This window comes from Zootoca vivipara, chromosome 16 (assembly GCF_965207765.1).
Source record: "Zootoca vivipara chromosome 16, rZooViv2.hap1.1, whole genome shotgun sequence".
In the NCBI taxonomy this organism is placed as follows: Eukaryota; Metazoa; Chordata; class Lepidosauria; order Squamata; family Lacertidae; genus Zootoca; species Zootoca vivipara.
The window spans coordinates 38,760,448-38,787,540 of record NC_142599.1 but is presented as its reverse complement, the minus strand read 5'-3'; the positions used below and the strand labels follow the sequence as shown (position 1 = coordinate 38,787,540).

The 27,093-nt window shown below is 47.7% G+C and overlaps 1 protein-coding gene across 2 annotated transcripts in view; it reads right to left on the bottom strand.

The window, feature by feature from the left end:
* Positions 1–656: 656 nt before the first annotated feature.
* The window catches only part of CDC42SE1 (CDC42 small effector 1), a 36,691-nt gene continuing 10,254 nt past the window's right edge, over positions 657–27,093 (bottom strand). The window contains exons 2-5 of one of the 2 annotated variants that reach the window (XM_035099008.3): positions 11,109–11,484; positions 9,480–9,590; positions 5,586–5,689; positions 657–4,538 (exon numbers count right to left, since the gene is read on the bottom strand). In XM_035099008.3, the coding sequence (XP_034954899.2) occupies positions 5,618–5,689; positions 9,480–9,590; positions 11,109–11,162 (237 nt within the window). In that variant the 5' untranslated portion in view covers positions 11,163–11,484 and the 3' untranslated portion in view covers positions 657–4,538; positions 5,586–5,617. The remainder of the gene's footprint in view (positions 4,539–5,585; positions 5,690–9,479; positions 9,591–11,108; positions 11,485–27,093) is intronic. The other variant, XM_035099010.3, reaches the window with a different exon arrangement.

Genomic DNA, 27,093 nt, shown 5'->3' with positions numbered 1-27,093 from the left:
TGCATGGCCTCTTTTCTGTAAGCAACTTAGGCCCCAAATATCTGAAATGCCACCTCCTCCCCTATGGACCTCCTGGGTGTTCAGATTTGCAGAGGGGGCCCTCTTGGCAGTTCCACCACCCTCAGAAGTTCAGGGGGTCGTGACCCAAGACGGGGTCTTCTCTGCAGTGGCCCCTAAGTTGTGGATCTCTCTCCCTTGGCACCTTCATGAAATAGGTTCCGGGAAAACCCCCTGCAATGCAGGAATCTCAACTAAAGAATAAACATGGACCAATTCACAGATGGAAGAAAATCTGCCAGGTGCGATTGGGTCACATCCATGCCACACCTTGAAAGCGCATTTAATGCACCTGGCCTCCACCCAAGAATCCTGGGAATTGTAGTTTAAGGGTGCTGGGAACTGTAGCTCTGCGAGGGGCTGCCCAGGATTCCTGGACCGGGGATAAATGTGCACTGAATGTGTTTCAAATCTATGATGTGCACCGTAGACTTGAAGGTCCTCTAAGAACAGCAGCTGGGCCCAACATCTCTGGAGCCTGAACTTCATATAATAATGAAATATTGCAGGGCGGGACCTCAAGGGAAAGTCTCTTAAGAAGAGGAGTGGGCAGGTATTGTCATTTCCTCCCTCTGCCATCCAAGACACAGATCCCGACCATCTTTTGACTTTTTTTTTAATTTTTCAAGCATCCATTACACTCTCCAGAACAGGTCGGAAGTTGGAGGGGGGTGGGAACAGCAGTGCGGGGGAGAAAACATTTAGCAATCTACACCACTCGTCCTCCACCCCACCAGCCCAACCTTCCCGCCGATCAAACACACCAGATTCTCTTGCATCCACCCCTGTGAAATTTCTGTGCGAAGACTGTTGCTTCCCCCCTCCTTAAAAAAACACAACCTCTTTTAGGAAGCTTCCTCGTTATATTTAGACATATTGCCCCCCCCAATAGATTTCCTTGTTTACAAAAAAGAAAAAGAGAACATGTTTTCAGCAAACAAGTATACATCCGAATAGTCCAGCTATTCTTTCGCAAAAGCGATTGTTTCGACGCCAGCCCTGCCGGGGCGAAACTTAAGCAGTTTGACACGGAGTCACCCATGAAAATCGCAGAGGGGAGAGGTGGTTTCAGAAGTTTTGGGGGTGGGATGAGGCCGGCTCTGACATTAGGCAAAGTGGTGATCAGGGCGGGAGGCCGACAGTAGGTGGCGCCAGAGGCCACGGCAGGCAGAGTCAGAGCCGACTTCATTCGCAGCCTGAGAAAATCTCCTGTTTGGTGTGGTTGGTCTCGGTCGCACCAGAAATATTTGGGGGCAGGACAATGAGTTGGGGCTCAAGGAGAGGGCGTCCAAAGTTATGGGGAGCAGGAATACAGGCGCATTGTAGCATAGCTGTATTTCTAAGCCGGTTTCCTTCAGGAGATGATCGGGATTTGAGATTAATTTGGAGCAAAAGGACGGTTCCGGACAGGACTGGAAGATTTCTTCAGCTCGAATGTGCCAGGGGGGAAAGTTGGCTGGGTAAGGAGTGTAAACTTTGCCTCTGTGCAGTAGGTTAGTTTCCATCCTACATCCACGCAAGCAGGAGGCAGGATCTGAGTTCGAATCAGGAAAAGGAAGCTCCAGGATGGGCTGAAGGAGAGCCAATGAGGGGTGTGGCCTGGGGAGAGGGGGTGTGGCCTGCAGATGGTTCTGAGGGCCAGGCAGAGGGGTTGGGGGGCGCTTTTGGCCTCCAAGATGGAGGCTCCTCATCCCTGGGGTCTACCAGCTATCTTATAGCCTCTGGGTGACATCGAATTAAGTCGTACTGAAAGGAGACCCAGGGAAATCAAGAGAGCATTTCAATAGGTATACTCTGAGCTTGACTTAGCTGAATCTCGCCCTCCTGCATTTGTTAACCTTTTAAAAAAAAGGTGGTAAAATGGCAGTAACAAGACAGCTGCCACTTCCCTGAGGAAAAAAAATTCTTGGCCTGCACACATAGAAATGAAGACAACCTATTTCAAACCTGTTGTGTAATGAGCAAATGGATGGAAGTCTTCCTCACCTTAACATGGAAAAGCAAAGAGGGTTTTTTTGGGGGGGGGGCATCAACAGACAACAAAGCTGGCATTGCTCAGGAAAGCTAAGCATCCTTCCCCCCCCCTTTAATGAACAGAAAGATGTGGGCTTTTTATTTTTTATTTTTATTTTTTTGCAGTGGAACCCTAAAGCGCTTCCAGAGTTCAGCCTTGCTGGCTTCATATTTTCTGCAGCGCCCCTGCTAATAACGAGAGAGAAAGAATGTGGGTGGGAATGATCCACCACCCGGTGCCAGAGCATCACAAGGCCTAGAACAGGCACCCCCAAACTTCGGCCCGCCGATGTTTTGCACTACAACTCCCATCATCCCTGACCACTGGTCCTGTTAGCTAGGGATCACGGGAGTTGTAGGCCACAACATCTGGAGGGCCGTAGTTTGGGGATGCCTGGCCTAGAAACTTGGAATCTGAAATGCTCACCCAACACCAGCCCCCCCCCAGGCCTTCCCACCCCCTCCACCTCAGAGTTTCTCCTCCTCTTAAGAAACCCCATTAAGTCAGGAGGAGTAATTCTGAAGTTATGAACTGGCCAGAGGGCTGCATTTCCTTCCAGGGGCAACATGCCAGCTGTGGGCAGTGCCAGGTAGAAAAGTGGGCATAGCAAGGAATATATCATTGGCTTTTGTGCAGTGCACATTTTCACACAGTCCTCTCTGTGTCCCCGTCAAGAGTTCAGGGACAGATCCCAGCCAGGTGACATCATTCAAGATGCGAAGGAGGGACAAAGAGGGGGCATGGCCTGGGGAGAGGGGCGTGGTCCAGGGAGAGTTCCGAGGGGCAAAGAGAGCAGCCTGGGGGGCCAGATTTGGCCTGAGGTTCCCCACCCCTCAGGAGGAGAGTCAGGATTAGTCCTTAGCGATCAAGATGGGGGATGTTTCTGCGGAGAATTTCACAGGGTCAGAGAGAGGAGGTTCCAGAAATTGGAGCGGGGTGGGCAGGGAAGCATCTGCCACCCACCTGAAATTGCCGGACTACAACTCCCATAATTCCCTCACTGGCCGTGTTGGGGTTGCTGGGAGTTGTAGTCCGAGCACCTCTAGAGCCCCACATCCATGGTTCGACGGGAAGAGCTGGGGATCAAGGCTCCTGCAGCCCAAGCGAGATCTCAGTGAAATGTCCCTACCCTAACAGAATGAAGAACTTTGCCCAGCTGTGTGCTTATAACAGGAATAATGCATTTTTTAATATATATATAAAAGGAAGTTCCAAAATTGCCTTGATGTGATCCAGAGATTTTCTCCCTCCGTGATGCTTTGTGGCCAAAGAGGTGACAAGACCCTGCTATCGTCCGGGCCAGATCCTCTCCATCTTCCGTGTTTGTTCTCTCATCTCTGGAGGCAGAGTCTGGTGAAACAATTCTCCCGTTCTGCTGCCCTTTGTTAGAGGAAGTCCAACGTGCAGAGGCTGCCCTGCGTGTGGGATGATTTGGTGCAGGAAACCCCAAAGAAGCCACACCCCATCTTTAGTGACTGGCACAGAGGAAAGGTCTTCAGGAGCAGGAGCAAATGCTGGCCAATTGTGGAAGGTGGCGACTGGCTAGTGCCTGTAACGTCACTAACCACACTCTGGCGGGCCTTCCAGTCATTTCAGCAAGGCTTTCACATGGGAGTTTCCGGCAGGGTGGCACTCTGCCTCCTGCTCTTTAAAAAAAATCATGCCTCATGGAAATGTCGATCTTTCTCCCCGTCCCCAGAAAACGCCCCAAAATCCAGTGATTTCACTTCCATGTAAAAAACAACAACAACAGTTACAACAAGTTCCTCTCCAGATTGGGGGAGGGGGGATGAAACAGAATGCACTTTTAAAAAATGAAGCAAAATGGCACACACATTATACATTTAAAGCACACGTACGCCGAGAACTGTAGTTAACCCCCTACAGCGCTACAATTCCCAGCACCCACAGCAAACTACAGTTCCCAGGACGATTTGCCTGGATGTGTCTGGAAGAGGCTTTGGATGTGCTTTAAATGGATAGCATGTTCACAGACGAGGATGCTTACTGAAGCACCGGGCGTAAACCTCCCTCAAACACCCGCCCCGATTCCTTGCAAAGTTGCGAGAAAGCAAGATGCGGCAGCCACGAAACGAAGGACGGCATGAGAGACTGACGGTCCAGAGATGCTTCTGCATTTTTTGGGGGGTGGGGAGAAGAGAGAGAGGAAGCGGCAGCTAAGGGAGTGTTGAATTCAGCCCAACTTCTTTCTATGCAAATCTGGGAGGCGAAAATTAGCGGCGGAATAAGCTGCTGCGTTTGTTGCTGACGCTCTTTTGAAAAAGAAAATCCGATCCGATTTCGGGACATTTGGAATCAGTTTGGAACAAGTTACGAAGGGTGATCGGTGCCTTTCTGAGCTTCGCCGACCTGCCTTGACAGGATCCGAGCAGGTCACTCGAGCGAGGGTTGTTTACATACTTATTTCTTTCTTTGGGTTTTCTCGATTCGCTAATTTGCCCGGGACCTGCGAGAAGAAAAGAGATCAGAACGAGCAATTACATTCCCTCTCCACCTCCTGCCTGCTCCTCCACCTGAATTGGCAGGGACAGTGAAATCTACTTAGAAAACAGCGTCTAAACTACGTATTTTAACTCAAGACTTCCCTGGCAGGCTGCTCTCCAGGCAGTGGGGACTGTGGGATGTGATACATTAGGTAGCAGTCAAATACAACATTCCTTGTTTTCCTAGAGTGGACGTGCAAAGGGGATGTTTGTTCCAGCCAGTCGGAAACTTCCTGTTTCCTCCTGGGGTGGAGCATCTTTCCTTTTGCATGTGACTAGAGGTGGGCGTGACCTTACATGTGCAGGTAACAAAAGCACAAGGCACGCAGCCCCCCTCCCTTCTCCATCTTCCTTTTGTTGTGTGAACTGCAGTGACTGCCGGCCTGCAGTCACTGGGATTAACCCCCCCCCCCCCCCCCGTATGGGGTAGATACACATGTATATACTTTGTAACTAAGCCTGCCTTCAGGGATCCAACTGTGAACTGATGGTGTAAGTAAACTTCTTTTACATACTTTACATACAATTGTGGCGTGTTTATTCTTTTAAGAGGGATATAGGGAACTTACCAGGAATCTAATATTGAGAGGGTTAAACAAGCCTGCATCCAGTTTTTTACTGTGCGTTTAAAAGGGGAATGTAAAACTCTGCTAAGTTATAGAACAGGCACCCCCAACCTGCGGCCCTCCAGACATTCTGGCCTACAACTCCCATGATCCCTAGCTAACAGGAACAGTGGTCAAGGATGATGGGAATTGTAGCCCAAAACATCTGAGGGCCAAAGGCTGGGGATGCCTGTTATAGAACTTGCCAGTGCAAGTTAGTAAGGATATTAATAAACAATATATCCTCTCCTACCTCCCTGAACATTCCCACAGGGACTACAGCTCAAACCTTGGGAAGAGAGCCTGGATTCCTGCCTCTACGGCAGAACAAGCAGCTAGTCCTTAATGATAAGATGGGGAACTTAAAAAAGGGGGGGGAATTTTCGTATCTAGCAAGGTACTTACATGGAGAAGGAAGCGGGGGAAATCCCACAGAGCTACAAAACGTGGGAGCTGCTCCACTGTCGATCTCGGCCGTATTTGGATCTCATCTCATGCATTGCCCCCGTCTGATGGAAGAGAGAGAAAGAGATCGAGGTTAGGACTAAGCATCAGAAAGAACTTTCGGAAGGCAAAAGCTGTTTGGCGGTGGAACGGAAGAGCTTGGAAGGTTGTGGGCCCTCCTTTTTCAAGCAGAGGTTGGGTGGCCCATCTGTCAGGATTCCTGCATCACGGGGGGTTGGACTAGATGATCTTTGGGTTCACTTCCAAGTCCTCCATATATGCTATATAGTAATTGATGGCCCCTAATAGGTACCGTATTTTTCGCTCCATAAGACACACTTTTTTCCTCCTAAAAAGTAAGAGGAAATGTCTGTGCGTCTTATGGAGCAAATGTGTAGTCCCTGGAGCCAAATTGCCCAGGGGTCAAAGGCAAATCGTGCTTTATTATTATTTTTTAGAAAGAGCTAAAGGCTAACAAGAGGGAAAGAGGGTGTTGCAAGAGATCGGGGGGGGGGGAGATAAGGAAGCTTCCGGCCCCTTGCCCAGGCCTCAATTGTTGTCTGCAGAGAGGCTGCTTGTTTCCCCAGCGACATGTGACTGGCTGATTAGATTATCTATCTGGAAACTGTAGAAATGGGTCCCTTTCCTTTCCTAGAGAAGCTGCAGAACTGTGAGTTGAACCCCACAAAAACAGGGTTTTTTCCCTTTGCAAGGTAAGCTCAACAGCGTTGAGCTGATCCTCAAAAACAGGGCTTTTCCCATTGGCAAAAAAAGCTGCACAACCTTGAGCTGATCCTAAAAAAATGGAGCTTTCCCCTTTGCAAAAGAAGGGACAATTCAAGAAAGCAAAATATATTTTTTTTCTTGTTTTCCTCCTCTAAAAATTAGGTGCGTCCTATGGTCAGGTGCGTCCTATGGAGCGAAAAATACAGTATCTCAAGCCATTTGCACCTATTGTCCTGCAACCAGTCCATGCAGAATGTAGGCACCCTATATACGGAAATGAGCAAAGCAGTGATATTTTAGGGAGCAGGTGAGTAGGCGGAGCCCATGGCTTACATCATAGGAGCCTACACAACACAAAACACTGTTGCTGTATGTAGGTTTTATTTTATTTGTTTTTTTATCTTATATTTTGCAAATGTACATCCAGTTTTTCCTCCCTTTAAATTTTTTGGGTCCCCCAAGAGAGTGGGGCCCCAAGCTATAGCTTGTTTAGCTTATACATAAATCCAGCACTGGGGGTGAAGAGGTTGGGGTGGTGAAGGCAGGCGCTATCTCAGCTTGGCTGGCGCTATCTCAGCTGGAGAAGCAAGGGCGTGGCATCCGGCTGTCGTTCGAATCTCCCTTTCGCACACAAGACTCTCAGCGCCAGCCGGTCGAGGAAGGGTGAAGCCCAGGAGCGCACAGAGGCATGTTTGCAAAAGGGGAAGGCAGGCTGTGGCAAGCCCAGACTCTGCCAGCCCTGGAGTTCTGAAACTGTCAAAATCTGTCTCCTGCAGCTTCGATCCTGTTTAATAAGGAGGGCTCTCTGTTCCTTGGCAAATGTCAAAAACGTCCTCTTCCATCTCACCTCATTGTTGGAGGGGTTGCAATAAGCTTGGCACAGCTTATCCTTTATGGCACAAATGGTAGATATTATGAGGCTTGCCATACGTCCGGATTCTTGTCCTTAAATTTGCTCAACAACTTTCCTTTAAAAAGCTGAACAATTTTCCCCAAAAGCTCAGCAACTTTCTTTGGGCAATTTCCCCCAAAAAAGCTCAACAAACTTTGTGTCCGGATTTCTTGAAATATGGCAACCCTAATGTTACTCAAGAAATCAGGAAGATGGAGTATTTAAAGAAGAGAGGAAAACGTTTGCAGAATATCTGAAGAATCATGTTAACAGGTTAAACTTTAGCAGGGCTGCAGTAAATTCAGCAGTTTAGAGTATATAAAGATATGGTGCAGAAGAAGAAAAACAGAATTTATGGAGCAATTTAAAAATGCAGCAGCCATAATGGGTATATATACAGAACCATGGAAGGGGAAGGGAAGTTGATGATTCTGATTGTATGAGTAAATTGAATGGAATGTGAAAATGTGTAATGGAAAAATGTATATATTTTTTATGTTAAAAAAAATTCTAATGAAACGAGGGTTTGCTGTCCAAAATTAATGCTGCCAAGTATTTCTGATGACACCAAGATAGATATATTGTCAAAAGAACTGGCCTTATATATGACCTTGGTCCTTGGCAGATGATCTAGTAATTTCAACTCAATGGAAAACAGCCCATAATTTTGCATTGGACACTTTGTATCGCTCGCTTTGCAATATCGCTAAAATGGAGCAAATTATGCATGATTTGAGATATTGACAAGGACCAGAAGTTCCAGACACTTTTAATATGACTTGGCGTTCCTTTACAGCTAAACCAGTCCACATCACAAGCCTGGAACCAGACTTGATAATCTGTGAATGTTGATAGTCTCTACTCATTCTACATGCCTGATTTACAGTTTTGTTTTTCATCTTTAAATTTGCAACTGTGGCTGCAACTGCTCTCTCTGGTTTATATAAAATGAAAATAATAATAATAATAAAAACTTTACAAAACCCAAAATAGAAATGAGGCCTGCTTGGCTGTCACCCTCAAACTGCCACCAGAGGGCAGGCGAGGGCAAACCTTTCTTTCCCCGCAGAACCTAATGAAAAACCCACTTTCTGCCATTTGCTAGAGTGGGTTCTTTTAAACCCCTTTCCAAAAAATGCACATGACTTTAGCAGTTGTGGTAGAGTTGATAATTACTGGGATCATTGAAGAAGATGTAAATTCCCAGTGTAATTTCCCCACCCCTTCAGAGAATTTCCCCACACAGAACCACAGCAGGGGAGTCAGGGGTCAACAATTGTTTTCAGCAGGGGGCCGGTTCACTGTCCCTCAGACCTTGTGGGGGGCCAAACTATTTTTTTTGGGGGGGGGAGAATGAATTCCTATGCCCCACAAATAACCCAGAGATGCATTTTAAATAAAAGGACACATTCTACTCACATAAAAACACCCTGATTCCCGGACCATCCATGGGCCAGATTTAGAAGGCGATTGGGCTGGATCCGGACCCTGGGCCTTAGTTTGCCTACCCATGGAAGACAATTCGCAGCCCGCCAGGTTCTATTTGCAGTTTGAGGGTATAAGGAGAGGCCTGCTGATGGATCGGGTGAAAGTGGAGCTCCCCTACATCCTGCTCTCACAGGGGCCAAATGCCCTTTAGGAATCTAGATAGACTGCCACTGGAACTGGAGGCTCCACAAGAGCAGAAGAGCCCTGCTAGATCAGGCGAAAAGCAGCTCATTTGGTCCTGTGTCCTGTTCTCAGGGCTGCCAGGGAAGCCCTTGTGGGGATTCCCAGCAACAGAAATGATTCAGAGGCATTTCCTGCCTCCAACAGTGGAGGGAGAACCCAGTAGCCACTGATATCTTTCCCCTCCTCCCTGAATTTGTCCAATCCTCTTTTTAAAGTCATCCAAGTTGGTGGCTATCTCTTGCCTCCTGTGGCAGTGAGTTCCGCAGTTCAGCTACGTGCTGCGATCTCACCCAGTGCTGCTTGTGTACCCAAAACAGCTTCATTATCCACAAAGAAGGCGTTGAGGTGATCAGCAGGCTTGGGGGTAAACCCAGAAACACATAATAATAATAATAATAATAATAATAATAATAATAATAATAATAGGAAAGAATCTTCTTTAGACCTTGCCAACCAATGTGCTTTTATCAGCGGTTGGGAAACGTTTGTATCCGCTGCGTGGAAATGCCCAACTCCTTCCTGCTTGCAGAACCGAACCCCGGAAGAGAAAGAGAGCAGAGGCTTACCATGGGAAGACCCTCGTTCGCCATGTCTCCGGACCCAATGTGCGTCAGGTGGACGAAATTCATGGGCTCCCCTATCATGCTGCGATCGATTCTCCGCCGCGTCTTCTTCGGCTGCGGGGGGGGGGGGGGGGAGCGGAGGAACAGGATGGAAGGGAAACATCACCACAGGAGTCGAGGAAACACAGAAACGGGGGCTTCGCCTGAGTCCGGCTGCCGGGTCAGGCCAAAGGGGGTCCATTGAGTCCAGCCCCCCCCCCCCCGTTCTCACAGTGGCCAAATGGCCCTAAGAACCTGGAAATCTGGATAGACTGCCTCTGGAGCTGGAGGTTCCATAGGAACACCAAAAGATCCTGGCTGCTGGATCAGGCCAAAAGGGACCCATCTCTCGTCCAGCATCCTGTTCTTAGAGTAGCTAACCAGATCCCTGTTGGAAAACCGCAAACAGGACCTGAGCACAAGAGCCTTCTGCCCTCCTGCGGTTTCCAGCAACTGATATTCAGAAGCATTGCTGCCTCATGAAATTGTAGAGTTGGAAGGGACCCTGAGGGTAATCCAGTCCAACCCCCGCAACGCAGAAATCTTTTGCCCAATGGGGGCCTTGAACCAATGACCCCGAGATGAAGAGTCTCGTGATCTACCGCCTGAGCTATTGGTAGCAGATTGTAGGATGAGGGTGATTTCTGTTTATTTATCATTAGACCTGTTAGTGATTAATTACCGAAAATCTCTATGTGATTTAAGAGATGGTTTTTAATGTTTGATGTCTTATTGCCTTTTTACGTTTTGCTGGGGAAACCCAGTCAAGATATACCTTGTACCATAGAAACAGGAGAAAACAACACGATCCGTCCAAATAAACAGCTGCAGGGCAGGAAACTTTACCAGTGTGTTGGTAACAAAAAAACCCCAAAAACTCATTATCTCAAGCCACTGTCACAGTGTACATTCAGTGTACTCTGATACCACCCTAAACGGTCGAGGCTTTCCCCCAAAGGATTCTGGGAACTGTAGTTTGTTACAGGTGTAAAGTGTTGTCAGGCGACTGCTCCCCGTCATTCCCCTCCCAGAGCTACAGTTCTCAGGGTGGCTTAGCAGACAACCCCTCTTGGGGGGAACTAATAATAATAATAAATAATAATAATAATAATAATAATAATAATAATAATAATAATACCCCACACATCTGGCCGGGCTTCCCCAGCCACTCTGGGCAGCTCACAGCATACAGTGGTACCTCGGTTCTCGAACATAATCTGTTACGGAAGACTGTTCGACTTCCAAAACCTTTGAAAACCGAGGCGCAAAGGGCTAGCTGCCCTTTTTCCCATTGGAAAAATGGAAAAACACGCAGTGGAAGCTGTTCGACTTCCAAGGCGCGGTCGAAAACGGAAGCAATTACTTCCGGGTTTTCGGCATTCGAAAACTGAAACGTTTGGCTTCTGAGACGCTCGAAAACCGAGGTCCACTGTATCTAAAAACGTAATAAAAACATCAAGCCTTAAAAAAAACTCTTGTCAACTCTATGCCCTGGAGCATTCCAAGGGCAAGAGAAATCAACCCCAAGGGTCGAATTCAGACCTCTGGCCTGCCATTCTCCACTTCTGGGCTAAGAGATGCTGGACAACCCACCTGCCGTGATTTCTCTACGACGCAGCATCCCAGCTTGTGCCAGAAATCGCTCATATTCGTTGAGGATTCCAGCTTTCCGCCTAGTGGGTCGATCTCCTCTCAGATACTGGTAAGCCGGACCCCTTTCCGCGTGCTGGATCCCTCTCTACGCCAGAAGGTTTCTGCGACCGCCGCAACCCAAAGCTGGTTTCTTCTCCACCACCACTGCAGGGTCCAGAAGATTCACGCGACGGCCTTGGAAATCATTCCGCGAGCTGAGATGATTCCGCCGTTCCAGAGGAAAGACGCCAGCGGAGATTTGCGGAGTTCCTTCCTGTGCCCTGACAGCGAGGCAGACGCAAATAGGGCTGCTCCTCGGACGTTGTTTGAAGTCTACCTTTGGGGAAGGGAGGAAAGAAAAGAGTGTCATTTAGGAGATTTTTAATATTCCTTAAGAACATGAAGGTGTCAGAAGAGGTGTTCTGGATCAGCCCAGCAGCCTGGTCTCATAGCAGCCATTTTACGGACAAGAAACCAGGGGAAATGGGTCGCTGGTCTGATCCTGCAGCAAGGCACTTCTTTTTATATGAAGGGCTACCCCCCCCGCTTGAATTGCTCTGAAACCCCACCCACCCTTGGCGACGCCAGGGTCCTGTTGAGGAACGACAGATCGGCCAATGGGGGGCTGAGCTCTGACTTCCTGCAAATCCTACGCTGCAAATCCTCCAATGGGAGCTGTGTGATGACAGCATTACGTTTCTATGTATATAGGAAGAAACTGCAAACAGCATCAACTACGAGTACAGTGGTGCCTCGACTTACGAATTTAATCCGTTCCGAAGGCACCTTCGTAGGTCGAAAAGCGCCATTGGAAACGTGATTTCCCATAGGAATGCATTGGAAACGGAATAATTTGTAAGTCGAAGCAACCCCATCTAAAAATTCGCAAGTCGAAAAAACCCTATCTAAAACCGCTGCGGTTTCTGTACGGATGTCGAGAAATTCATAAGCGTGCGGCCATTTGCCCCATTCGTAAGTCGAAAAATTCGGTTGTTGAGTCGTTCGTAAGTCGAGGTACCACTGTATTAGGATCGCAGCGGCTGTGCGGGTTTTTTTGGCCAATTAATTTGAATTTCAAAGATTTTTTAACAATTTAACTACTTATTACAAGTTTAAAATATTTTTTATAAGTTGGTTCCCCCTGATGTTTCCATTCCCACCCTTTCCTGCTGTATTATATGACATACTTTTATCTATTACATTTTCCCTTCATTACAATTAATTATTCCTTAATTTCCCCTCTTTTTAAAATTCATTGTCCATTTCCCATCTGCTGCTACTGTATGTTGGATCCTGTTCGCACTTCCATGGACTTTAATATTTTCCAGATAGTCCAAAGAAGGTTCCAAACTTCCATAAAGCTTTCATTATTTTGACATTTTAATCTCTTAATTGTACTGTCTCCTTTGTCGTGCCCAAGGCTTAATAACCCTTTCCTGCCCTGTTTTGATCCTGAGGGGAAAATTCTCTTTTGGGGAAGACTGTTAATACGACTTTTCCTATGGAAGATTTTTGACGATTATTTAGTGAATAATTAGATATCTAAAAGTCAACCGGCAGAGTACACCTGAACCCAATATAAATTAAAGAAGAGATAATGATGTAAATTGACTAAGAATTGTGCGATATAAAAAGGTTAAAAGTTTATGAATTACAGAGAGGTAAATTGGAAGCCAGCATTTAAAGATTCTCTTTGTTTTTGTTTAATACCTTATGTGTTGCTTTTTATGTGGCATTTGGTATTTGTTTTTTGTTTGTTTTTCATTGTCGTGTGTTTTTGTTTTTGTGTTTTGCTTCTCCCCTTTTTTTGTTTTGTTTTACTTTGTAAAAATATGTAGATGAAGAATGTTTTGTGTTTGTGTTTGTAATTCTGTTGTTTATTAATGCTTTTAATGAGAAAACTAATAAAAATTTATTTAAAAAATAATAATAATACGACTTTCCTTTCCTTTTCTTAAAAGAATACCTTCTTACTGAAGGGCGTTGCAAAGCAGATCAGACCCAACAGATAAGACCTCCTTTTTTTCTGGTCGACTTGACTGCTCTTTGCAGATAACAGGAAACCGAGAGTTTCCATGGAACCAGACTGAAGTCACTTCTTTTTCTTTAAAAAAAGAAAGAACTCTAAACGAAAAAGGACCACCACTTCCTCATTTTGAAAGCGTTGCCACAGAGAGAGGCTCAGCAAGAGTCATCGGCTCTGGGGCTTGGATTTCTCAAGCTTTCGCGGCCACCTGCGTCACACGACGGGCCGGAAAGCCATAACACAACTGCTGTGCAATCTGATGTGTGTTTACTGAAAATTAAGCCCACTGAGCTCAGCAGAGCTCGCTCTGCGTTGGATCCCAGTCTTGCAAATAATAAAAACCCCAAATTTTTAAAAATACAGAGGTCACACCCGCACATTTTGAGCACTCTTACGACACTGGGACGCAGCTGTGTCAGGGCTTGCTGATCAGAAGGTCAGCGGTTCGAATCCCTGCGACGGGGTGAGCTCGTCAAAGTGCAAGTAGATAACTAGGTACCGCTACAGCGGGAAGGTAAACGGCGTTTCCGTGTGCTGTTCTGGTTCGCCAGAAGCGACTTTGTCATGCTGGCCACATGACCTGGAAGCTGTACGCTGGCTCCCTCGGCCAGTAAAGCGAGATGAGCGCTGCAACCCCAGAGTTGGTCACGACTGGACCTAATGGTCAGGGGTCCCTTTACCTTTACAACACTTAAGGAATCAAAGAATCTTGGGAACTGTAGCTGACCCACTACAGAGCTGCGGTTCCCGGAGCCCTTAACAAAAACTACGTTTCCCAGGAATATTTGCGGGAAGCCATGTGGTCAGTTGGTTAGAGTGTGTTCTGGTGGGAAGACATTTTAGTCCCCCCCCCCCACTTTTTTTCTAGCAGTTTTATTTTTATTTAAACCCAGAAGGATCTGGCCGGGGGGGGGGGGGCTGACCCAAGGTAGGAAACCATCATTGCAAGAAGACCCCAAGTTGGAACTTAGTGAATTTCTAGCCGACTTTAGAAAAGAGATTCGTAATGAGATGGAAAAATTCAAAGAGAGCATTAACAATATAGATACACAATCAGATAACACAGCAACAATTCTGGATGTGATGATGTGAGGTCAAAGTCTTGGGGGACAGAACTACCAAAGTAGAGGCCACAGTTAAAGGGACAGAGGTAAAAGCAAAACAAAAAAACCAAGATGTGAAATTGTTGAGGAAAGAACAGGACAAAATGAGAGGGGGTATTGAGGGAACCCAGGACTCCCAGGAACAGTTCCTTGCGCCCTTAACAAAAACTACGTTTCCCAGGAATGTTTGCGGGAAGCCATGTGGTCAGTTGGTTAGAGCGTGGTGCTGATAATGCCAAGGCTGCAGGTTCTAAACCTGTATGGGACAGCCGACTATTCCTACATTGCAGGGGGTTGGACTAGATGATCCTCAGGGTCCCTCCCAGCGCCTTGATTCAGTGATTCTATGAAAGTGCTTTAAATGTATGGTGCCCAAAGCTTAACCAAAATGAGAAGGGCCAGACCCTCTATGGAACACAGCTGTGTTTAAAATTGGGAGCTGATTTAAGAAACCACTGTCACCCCGGGAATCCTGGGAAATGTAGTCTACCCCCACAGACCTACAATTCCCAGCATCCTTAGCAAACTCTGCTTCCCAGGACAGGAATTCCTGTGTTTTAAAAGTGCACCGAAGGAGCTTTAAATGCATGCTGCGGATGTGAGTCTGTCTGGTTCATGAGAGACCACAGCTGTTTATACTTGGTGGGGGGAGACTCAGACCTGGACACTTAATGTGGCCCTCTGGGCCTACCGGTATATATCCGGCCCTCGGTATCTCCCCTACCCCTCTCATCAGCCCTGCCTGGCTGGGATGTATCCTTGAAATCCGATGGTGTCTTTTGCTTCCCTGGATGGAGGATGGAGAGAGATGGAGTCAGTGGGCACAGAGGTGTGAGAACCTTTGGCTTTTAAATTCTCATTTAAAGCGTTCCAAGTTGGTGGTCATCACTGCCTCCTGTGGGAGGGAGTTCCATAGGTTAACTTTTCTTCTCTCTGTCCTGAATCTTCCAGCATTCAGCTTTGCTGGAGGTCCATGACTTTGAGTGTCACAAGAGAGGCAGGAAAACTCTTCTCTATCTGCTTTCTCTATGCTGTACATAATTTTATAAATTTCCAACATGTCGCCTCTTATGATGTATAGATTCGAACTCTGGTCTCCCAAGCCTTAGTCTGACACACTGGGATCTTTTAAACCAGACTTAAAACCGGACAGAGAGAGGAGATCCTTCTAATACAGATCAGGGCATGCGCTCACCCTAGCAAAAGTTGTTGGTTTTTGTAAAAATGTGACAAGTTTTGAGTTCTCCAGAACTCTCCTTTTGCCTGATTAATACTTCTGGAGAACTCAGAGGTTTGCCACATTTTTGCAGCACTTTGCTTGGTCCTTAGTTTTCATCTCTCTTTTCCCGTGAGTCATTCAGCACAGAACACCGTTACTGATCATCGCTGTTGTTGTTGTTGCGTGGGTGCGTTTCAAAGTGGCACCGGAAATAAATAAAAGTACGGTCGATTTTCCTCTATCACAGTCCTGAGGTTCCAAAAAGATGGTATGGCCGATCGCTGATGCATCGCGGGGCAAAAGTCAGAGAGGATGCCCAATTTGCAAAAAAAAAAAAAAAGTGGGGGAGGAAGAAAAAGGAGTTTGTAGAGATGCACATCTAGAAGGGAATGATTTTAATTCAAAGAAAACTGAAAGTCAAGCAGCTATAATTTTGCAAGGGCTTCCTTTCCCAGATGGTGGAAAGAATTACAATTGGGTTGATGAAGAAACGAAGTGGCGTTTGGGAGATTTTCGTTTAGGGAAAAGCCTCAACGTGATAAAGTTTATGAAATTGTCCCTGGCTCGGAGAAACTGGATAGAAAAAAAAAGTTACGGTATTCCCCTCCCCCCACTCGAAGTACCAGAAATCCTGGACATCTGAAGGACAGACAAAAGGAATTTCTAGCACTGACCAGGGTGGATAAAATGATTTTTAAAAAAATAAATTTAAAAATCAGATTTTTTTTTAATTTCAGTTGGATTTTTAAAATAAAATGCTTTTGGAAGAAAAATCTTACTAAAGATAGTTTAAATTGTGATTTAAATCAAATCTACCCTGTGCATCGCACAGTTAAACTGCGGAACTCCCTGCTCCAGGAGGCAGTGAGAGCCACCAACTTGGATGGCTGTGAAAGAGGATTAGGCAAATTCATGGTGGAGGAGGGGGCTATCAGTGGCTACTAGCCAGGATGGCAAAGCTCTGCCCCCGCAGTTGGGAGGCAGCAATGCTTCTGAATTACCATTTGCTGGAAGCCAAAGGAGGGGAGAGTTGCTCTTGTGCTCAGATCCTGCTTCCGGGCTTCCCATTGGGGCATCTGGCTGGTCACAGGATGCTAAACTAGATGGGTCCCCATTGGCCATATCCAACCGGCTCTTTCTTATGTTTCCGATGGAACCTCCAGGTCCAGAAGCAGTCTATCTAGATTTCTAGGTGGTTAGGGGCAATTGACCACAGAGGGAACAGGATACCGGACTAGATGGGCCCCTTTTGTGGCCCAATCCGGCAAAATGCTCTTCTGAGGCTTCTTATGCTAACTGCTCTGAGCTTTGGTAACTGAAGGCGGAGGAAGGAGTTTCCGAAGGGGATTTCGCAAAGCAGAATTAAGAGATTTTTGTTTTTAGAGGCATCATTTTAGCAAACCACCAGATCGCTGCGGCGGGGGAGGCCCGACCAGCCTCCAAGACTGTCTGCTGTGGGATCACTCAGCCAGACAGGAACAATGCACGGCCTTCATCCCTCCGGCGGGGTTTGCCGGCAGCCGCTGCAGCTGATCACCAGGGTTCCCGTCTGTTGCCAAAGGATGACGGAGGCACCCTGGGACAGAGTCATGGAGCAAATTGCTGTTTTTGCAAGCGGAGGAATGCCTCGTCAGGACGAAGGAAAAAAGTGACTCAGCAAAGAGTCTTTGCTCCTTTTCCTGGGACAGGAGAACACTCTCTCGGTGGGCTCCGCTTGCTTTGTGATCCTGCACAATGCCAAAACTTGAGCCACATCCGCATGGCAATAGCCACGATCCGCAGGTGGCTCCTTGAGAAACACCCCTTTCCCTCAAACGGGTTTCAATCCGATTAGGAAACGGAAGCCGCGGTTCAATGGAGGTGTGGCCGTAAGACGAGACCCGCTCAGTCCAGCCTCCTGTCCTCACAAATATGTCCCTAAGAACTCAGGAATCCAGATAGACTGTCTCTACACCTGGAGGTTTCATTCAAACACCATAGGAACCCTGCAGCTGGAGCAGGTTGGTGGAGGCAATAACGTTTCTGACTAGTGGTGTATGGAGACCACCGGAGGGGGGAAAAACACTAGTGCTCGAATCCTGCATGCACGTTTTCCCCCCCCACAGGCATCTGTCTGGCCTGATCCTGCAGGCTTTTCTTATGTTCATAAGGCAGCAACAACAGAGGACCGTGGGAAGAGTCTATCTGCACCAGGGGAGGTTTTATTTTGGCACGGGGACTCGTGCCAAGGCCAGGGAACGAGGCTTCCAGGGCCTGCGCAGGAGGGGGAAAAAAAGAAAAGAAAACAAGATTTTCCCTTCCTATTTGCTTGAGTCACTGAGTCGGACTGAAGGCCTGCCAAGTCAGGCATCCCACTTCCAACCCATCAGACGCACCCCCACGAAGCAAGCAAGCCCTCCCTTATTACCCGTCCCCAGGAAATAGTTCTATTCAATGGTAGACTACTCCTGTACATGGAGGCTCCATCTGCTTCTCGAAGCCAACAGCTGGCCGTAGACCGACCTACGCATGCAGGATTTTCCTTGACAGGTCAGACCAACATGGGTCCCTTGTGCCCAGCCTCCTGCTCCTGATAGAGGACAGCAAGTTACTTCCGGGAAGCTTATAAGCAGGGCAGAGAGGAGACAACCCCCACGCTCTGTTTCCCCTCTCTTTATCTCTGGGGTCTGGTATCCTCTCTTCCTCCTCCAGAAATTTGTCTCACCCTGCTTTTAAGGCTACCCAAGCCTGTGGTTGCTACTTCACGTCTTCCGGCCGCGTAAGAGTCCATAAATTCAAATTAATTGCACGCAGAGGACATAACGCAGGGCGAACAATCAGGTAGACACCACGCCCCTAACTGTGACAAAGCCGGAAAAACAAAGGTATAATTGGTTTTATACATTGTGGTGTAGCGGTCAGAACCTGGGAGACCAGAGTTCAAATCCTGCCACGCAGACATGAAGCTCGCTGGGTGCGGCCCCGGGAACTATTCAGTCTCTCAGCCTGGCCTACCTCACAGGGCTGCTGTAAGGATAAAAACTGGCAGAGTGGAGAACTGTGGGGGATAAGATGTGATATAAATGTTGTTGTTGTTGTTGTTGTTGTTGCTGTTGTTGATATCATAATCATCATAATTTATCGCCCACCTTTTTCTCCAAGGAACTCAGGACAGTGTACATGATTCTCCATATTTTACATTTTATATTATTATCAAGCATAGAACAAAATCATCCCAGAAAACACGTGTGAAAGCAGGATGAGAGGGAGGGCCAGACACACCAGTAACACATTCCAGACTTTTGATATACAGTGGTACCTTGGAAGTTGAACGGAATCCATTCCGGAAGTCCGTTCGACTTCCAAAATGTTCGGAAACCAAGACGCGGCTTCCGACTGGCTGCGGGAAGCTCCTGAAGCCGTGACGGACATTCGGGTTCCAAAGAACATTTGCAAACCGGAACACTGACTTCCGGGTTTGCGGCGTTCGGGAGCCAAAACGCTCGACTGGCAAGGCATTCGTGAACCAAGGTACGACTGTAATAGAAATTACAAGTCTATAAGCAGAAAAATACAATTGGCACGGATATCCCGTTTTTCCAGGGTGATGACCTGCCTTTCCAGAAAACCTTAGTCTGTGAAGTTCTGCAAATATTTCACCTTTATTGTTTTAACCACAGCCATTTATTGGCCACAGTGGGTGGGTGGGTGGAGATCTATTACAGTCTAGGCTGAGAGGCTAGGCTGAGAGGCAGGCTGGTCCAAGGTCACCCACAGACGACAACAGACAACAGACAACAACAACAACAACAACAGCAGCCACATAACACCCGTTCCATATTTGTAAGGAAATCGATCTTTTAATGTGGCAGTGCCTACGGAACTCCCTGCTTCTTGATATCAGACAGGTGTCTTCGCTGCACTCTTTTCGGTGCCTGCTAAAAAGGTTTTTATTGAGACGAGCTTCCCAAGACATGGAGAATGTGTGTAAGAGACACAATTCCAGAATCTTTCAAGGAGGACTGGAAGCTTTTTTCTAGCCTACTGAAAAAATAATTTCCCATATGTGAAATCCACAGCGGGGTTTGAAGTTTAAGGAAAAAATAGCAGAATATATTAAGAAACCCATTAAAGAGGATGAAACTGGATACGGTGGAATTTTAAGACACAATTGTATGTAATCGTGATTATAAATATCGAGGGAGGGTGAGCAGGAAGACATTAGTATGGCAGAATAAAGAAAACTGTTGGGTGATAAAATGTAACTTTGAAATCTGGGGAAAATGTGGATGTATCTTTTAATCTGTTTTTATTTTATGGCTGATTTTTTAAAAAATGTTCTGAAGGATTTTTTTTAATTTACTGATAATTTTATTGTTTATTATCTTTGTAAACTGCTTTGAGGGTTGTTCCTGTAGTCGAGTGCTGTATACATTTTATGAAATAAAGTAAATAAAACATAACAAATATTAAGAATATAAGAAAACAAATCACAACTTCTCACGCCCCTGACTCCCTCCCTCTAGGAACAGTAATCTGTCCAGTGTTTTGCAAATATTTGATTCCTTGATTCCTGCATTGCAGGGGGTTGGCTAGATGGCCCTTGGGGGTCCCTTTCCAACTCTACAATTCTGTGATTCTCTGATTCTAAAACCCCGCATCTCCAAGCTGCAGCTCTTTCAGGCTAACCAGAAGAGACAGCTGGAAGGCTGAAACTCCCCTTGCCACAGTGGCTATATTTATCTGTTTGAAATATTTGCAGTCCACCTTTCTGGGTCACTCCAGAGGCACCTCCCAAAATACCCGGCTTCTCATCAAACAAACCCTTAAAATACCAACGAACCAATAAAACTTTAAGCCACCCAACACGTTAAACCTAAAATCAAATCAAATGATTGCAGTTTAAATTGGTACCAAAAAAAAGAACAGGGGCATGTTGAAACGGAGGAGAAAGGAAGCAAAGAATGGGGAAGGGTCGTGGGTCAGTGGCGTGCAGGAAGATCCGGGTTTGATCCCCACTGGCATCTCCAGGTGGGGCTGTGGGGTGGGGTGGGGACCCCAGCTGCTGCCAATCAGTGTGGACAGTACTGTATTAGATAGGCCAAAGGTCTGACTCTGTACAAGTTTCCTAAGCTGACATAGCTGCCAAGTTTTCCCTTTTCTCACGAGGAAGCCTATTCAGCATAAGGGAATTTCCCTTAAAAAACGGGAGAACTTGGCAGCTATGCAAGCTGAGGTTGCAAAACCACTCCAGGGGCTGAGCATCGTGTTGGTGACAACCCAGGCGCTGGCCAATCAGTGCTGCCTGCTGTTGAGTTTTGCTTCGGAATAGCGGTAAACGTCTCAGAAAAAGGAAAGGAAAAAGTGGATTTGGGCATCAGGTGCCATGAGAACACTTCCAAATTTATCTATAAAACCTAGAGATTAGATAGATTAGATAGATAGATAGATAGATAGATAGACAGACAGTCTTGAACAGGCATAGGCAAACTCGGCCAGCCATGTTTTGGGACTACAACTCCCATCATCCCTCGCTAACAGGACCATGGTCAGGGATGATGGGAATTGTAGTCTCAAAACATCTGGAGGGCCAAGTTTGCCTATGCCTGGTCCTGAATCTTTGTAAACTCCCATCTCACTGACTTCAGCCAGCCAACTTCACTGAACTCTTTGGCTCCCGCTAAAAACATTTTCGTTCTGGCAAACCTACCCAGGTGTGTAGAACGCTGACGTGTGTTTTAAGCTGTTTCTGGCTCGTTGGTTTTAATTATTGTTCAAATGTTTTTAACCACTAACTCCATTGTTTTATTAATCATTTATTTTTACGGGAAACCGCTTTGAGATTGTTTTTTTTTTTAGCAAGCAAGCAGTATATCAACAAATCTGAACAGTCCCAGATGATGGGAGAGGCTATAGCTATGTCTGGAGAAAAGAGAGGCAAGGAGGTCAGTACCGTGTTTCCCATATTTTAAGACACTGTCTTATATTTATTTTACTCAAGAAAATAAGCCTATGGCTTATTTTTTGGGGGGTGTCTTTTTATTATTATTACTATAAGTACATCCATACCGCAGACAGCGTTGCTGCTGCTGGGTCCTGCTGGCACGGGGCACGCAGCAAGCCTCCTCCTCCTCCTGCCGTGTTGCTGCTGCTGGATCCCGGAGGTGGCCTGCCGGGTCAGTGCCCAGCAGCGCCGCACAGAGCGCCAGATTGAGGAGCTGGTCTGCAGAGTCAGCTCCCAGCTGCGCCGTGCTGGATTGAGGAGGCGGTGCTTCATGCGGCGCTGGTGGATGCCGACCCCGCAGGCCGTTTCCTTGATCCGGTGCTCCGCGCGGCACTGATCGGCGCCGACCCGGCAGGCCGCCTCCTCAATCCGGTGCGGCGCTGCTGGGCACCGACCCTGAAGGCCATGTCCTCCTCCTGCCACGGCCGCGTGCTGGGTCCCGCTGGCTGGCTGGGGCGCTCGGCAGTCTCGCTCCGCGCAACGCGGAGGTATGTCTTATTTCCGGGGTACGTCTTATATTTCTCAAATCCTTAAAAATCCTGCTACGGCTTATTTTATGACTTGTTGTTTAGTCGTTTAGTCGTGTCCGACTCTTCGTGACCCCATGGACCATAGCATTTTATGACTACGTCTTAAAATAAGGGAAACACGGTAGGTAGGTGGATTGAATCATAGAATTGCAGGGTTGGGCTCAGCGGGAAACAAAATCGTGCCTTTTGCACATGCTCAGAGACACCCACGCCACTACTGGATAATACACAAAGGAAATAAAAAAGTCCTTGTGCAGGCATTTATTCTCACCAACTCGCCTCTCCAAAAAGCCGCATCTGTCCTCGTTTCAGGGAGGAGAAATAACTGCCATGTTACAAGAAGGCGGGGAAGAACGGATCTGACCTGCCCTGGCACGACCTGCCTCCCCGAGGCAAAATGCCAGCCCTCCTGGCCTGGCCCAAACTGGCTCACCTTCCTGCCTCAGCCTGCTCACCTCTGACTCATCTCTCCACCTGGACTGGGGTGGGGCAGCAGAAAATAAATACCGTAAGAAGGGACCTGAGAAGTGGGAAGCCAGGCGGGCTGTTTTGGGAGGCAGGAATTATGCGCTGAAAGAGCAGTTTGCGTAGCCACACCTGCCACCTGCATCAGGTGTGCAGGGCTGGTGATGTCACTCTGGGGTCAGGCTGCCAGGCGACTGATTGGCAGGGCTGTGGTCCCGCCCACCTGCCCCAGCCGGCCCACAGGGTGGGTGTTGGCATTAGAATCTGGCTTGCCCACCGGATCCAGTTTCCCTCAGAATAAGATTTTACTAAGTCCTACTCAGAGCAGATCCATCAAAACAAATGGTCTTCATTTAGGACCCATCTGTGCCATACGTTTAAAATGCCATTGTACCGCTTTAAAGAACTGCGGCTTCTCCCCCCCCCCAGGGAATCCTGGGAATTATAGTCTGTTTAGGGTGCTGAGAATCGTTGGGCCCAGCCCCCTCACAGAGCTACAATTCCCAGAATTCCATGGGAAGCGTTAAACCGCTCTGGGAATTGTAGCTCTGTGAGGGGAATGGGGGTCCTCCTAAGGATTCTCAGCACACAGTGCAAACTACAGTTCCCAGGATGCTTTGCAGAGGAAGATAACTGTTTAAAGTGGGATGATACTGCTTTAAATGTATACTGAAGATGAGGCCTTAGTCATGGCGCCAATTCCATTATTCGGCTGTCAGTAAGTTCTCTATTATGTTTTATCACTGATGTTCTGTAATGTGTTTTTAATGTTGCACACCGCCCTGATAAAAGGCTGTACAGTGGTACCTCGGTTTATGAACACAATTGGTTCCGGAAGTCTGTTCATAAACTGAAGCGTTCATAAACTGAAGCGAACTTTCCCATTGAGAGTAATGGAAAGTGGATTAATCCGTTCCAGACAGTCCGCGGAGTACTTAAACTGAAGCGTTCATAAACTGAAGCAAACTTTCCCATTGAAAGTAATGGAAAGTGGATTAATCCGTTCCAGACGGGTCCGCGGAGTACTTAAACTGAAATGTTCATAAACTGAAGCATGGGTGTAATTGGTTCCGGAAGTCTGTTCATAAACTGAAGCGTTCATAAACTGAAGCGAACTTTCCCATTGAAAGTAATGGAAAATGAATTAATCCATTCCAGATGGGTCCGCAGCGTTCATAAACCGAAAATTCATAAACCGAGGTGTTCATAAACCGAGGTTCCACTGTATATAAATTGAATAAATAAAATTTAGAAAGAAAAAATAAATTTCAGTGGGTGTATATTCTGAGGAGGATTTGGGTCGACATAGCAATTATCTGTGTGTTTGTATGTAGATATATAGATACATACACACATATACAGGGAGATAACTATAGATTATATACGTATAGAAGTATATCAATATGTATATAGCATGTGTTTAATATTATTCCTTAACATATATGCTGCTTGAAGCCAAAACGGGCCTCTGAACTAGGCTACCGTTAACGGAGACTAAAAGCCAATTACGTAAAGCTCAAAATATAAACATCCCTAATTAAATCCTACGATAAAAAGCAATCCCCAAAATAAACACCAGTCATTACAACATGCGGCAATAATATAATAATAATAATCCCCTATTAAAATGACGCAGCATTTGAAAGAGGAGACTCGGCTTGAGAGGTTAGCCCAGGACAAGGGGGCCGCACATTCTCCAGGGGGCGAGATTCCGGGGGCCGCATTCTGGCCAGGCAGAAGCCAGAGATTTTGATACCCCATCCCCATACCCCATTCTCTCTCACTCACGCACAAACACCTAGCGAAGCAAGAAGCAACTTCAAGAATTCAAAAACGCATCCTGGACTGGCAGAAGCACCCAAGAGGGAGGGCACTGAAGAGGACTGCAAAAGGAAAGTAATTTGGGGAGATTGCCCAAATCTCTTCCTTGCATTGTGACTGGCACCCATTGGGCCTGATGGGGTAGGAGGCAGGGAGCCTGACAGTAGGGGGCGCCAGAGGCAATAGCAGGCAGAGCCATCCCATTCTACTTTTGCCCCTGACCCCTTCCTCCCTGCTGACTTCCAGAAGGGGCAACGCTGAGACAGAGGAGGAGGAAACTGGCAAGCGGGGACACCCCCAAAACTGGTTGTCAGTAGGAAGGCAAGCAAGTGAGGGCTGGCAGAGGGCATACCAAAGCTTGGGGGGGGGCACTGCCCCATTGGTCCTACTGTAGGGCCATTTAGCCTGGCTTCCCTGTAAACACACAGTTTTGAAACCCCACTCTAAGAACTAGTGCGACCTAGTGGTTAAGATTGTCGGACCAGGATCTGGTTTCAAATCCCCGCTCAGCCACGAAGCACACCGGGGGGTGACCTAGGGGGCTAGCCGCTGCTTCTCAGCCTGACCTACCTCACAGAGTTGTCGAGGGGGTTATATGTTTTTTGTTAAAATAGTATTGTCCCGCTTCCACCAGCAGATCCCAGGCCTTAAATTGGGGTGGGGCTGAGTACCACCTCGAGCCCCTTGGAGAAAAAGGCAGGAGACGAAAATAAATTTGGCACAAATGCCGCCCGAGGGGGCCAACGGCTGATATTTCACTTCCTTAACCTCGGCTGCCCACCTCCTCTTTCTTTTTTCTTTTTAAAAAACAAATCTCTGGTGGCTTCGCTCTCGGAAGGGATCGAGTGTCGGACAAAAACAGGATGTGCAGAGAGTCGGCGGGGAGGCTCACGTCCAGGGCGAGCCGGGCGCCCTCTCAATTTCAAGCCTGCGATGAAAGCGGGGCTGGGCACCCAGCAGCTTGGTAGTGGTGGTGGTGGGGTTTGGACTTATGGGGCAGAGGCCCTTGGCCCTGTGGGCCGGAGAGGAGCCTGGGAACTCAGCAGTGGAGTAACAGCAGGTGCTGTCCAACGAGGGCTGAGTCTGCACAGCTGTAGGGGGAAAGGGCTGTGGCTCAGTGGCTGGAGCAGCTGCTTGCCGTGCAGAAGGTTCGATCCGCCATTGGCTTCTCCAGGTAGGGCTGGGAGGGAGAGCCCTGTCCGAATCCCAGGAGAGGCGCTGCTGCCAGCCAGTGTGCAGACAATACAGAGGCGGCTTCTGGCTCCTTAGAAAGCACCTCCTCAGTTCCTGCCTAGATCAGCCCTTGTCTCACAACCATGAGGACTAAAATCTTCCTGTTGGTTTTAAAGGAAGCTCCATCGCATCAACAGGAGACCCCCAGGGGCGTTCCCTGGCATTTCCAGGTAGGGCTGGGAATGCCCCCATCTTTGGAAACCCCAGGGAATCCACTGCCTATTGATCCCGAGCTCGGTGGGCTGGTTTTGTAACTTAGGGTGAGCATCTTCCTGTTTAAATCAGCCCATGAGGACTGGCCCCTTGCTATCATGTTTTAAGAAAGGGACATAGCTCCGTGGCAGAGCATGGAGGAAAGTCCCAGGTCCTATCCCTGGAAATCCCAAGCAGAGTTGGGAATGTCCATTGCCCAAAACCCTGGAGAGCGGCTGGGAAGACCAGCGGCCCAGATTTTGCCCCCGATTTGAAAATGAATTGGTTAGTGGAGTCTTTCGCCCTTTATAGTAAAGTGGAGCCTATCTAAAAACTACAGGCTGGCCGACACTCACGTGTGTGTTGATTCCTGTTAGAAGCGAGGGGCTTCTTTTCATTTCCCTACCTCCAAGAGTTATGCTTCTAGTCCTCATGACATCGGGGAACAAAACCATTTGTAAAAACCCAAGTGGCGACTGGAGATCAACACAGGTGTCAGGCCCCTTTGTCCACCCACCCCTACCTGGGGATCGAACCTGAGACCTTCGGCACACAAGGCATGTGTTCCACCAGTTAGTTACAGTCCTTTCCCCTAAAACCAAAATAAGTTCCTAGCCCTCATGGTTCTGATTAAAGAGCTTACTTAAACAGGAAACTGCCTGTTAATGTAGCCCAGTATTGTGCACACGAGCTGGCAGAGGCTGTCTGGGAGTCTCTCCTGGCCCTACCTAGAGATGCTTTGGGGAATTGACTCTGGCACTTTCTGCATGCCAAGCAGCTGATCTGCTTGCTTCTTTTCCCTGGCACGGTGACACCCTACCTCCTCAAAAGGCAAGCGAGCCTCAGGACACCCCACCCTCCCTTCCTTGCTTTCTGTTTTGAGCCTGTTGCTACACAGCAGCCGTGGCTAAATTGCAAAAAAGAGAGAGAGAAAGAAAGAAAGAAAATAAATCAGCCGTTGCTCAAGAGAAGGCAGGAAGGAACAGAGGTGTCTTGCAACGCGGGCTCCTTATCTGCAGTAAGTTTGTGCAGGGAAAGTGTTCAGGCGGGCTGCCTGGCCGTTCCTACAGATTGGCCTCTGCTTGGCTCCGGGTCACCCAGCTAAGCGGGTCGCTGACCAGAGAGAACATGAGAGCCTATGAATAGCCCTGCTGCTGGATCAGGCCAAAGCGGAGGCCTGTCCAGCCCGGCATCCTGTTCTCCCAGTGGTCAAACAAAGAGCCTAGGGATCCAGATAGACTGCCTCTGCACCTGGAGGTTCCACAAGCATATAAGAAGAGCCCTGTGGCCGGATTGGGCAGCCCAAGGGACCCTTGTCTATCCCAGCATCCTGTCCTCACAGTGGCCAACCAGGTCCCTCTTCCGGGAAACCTG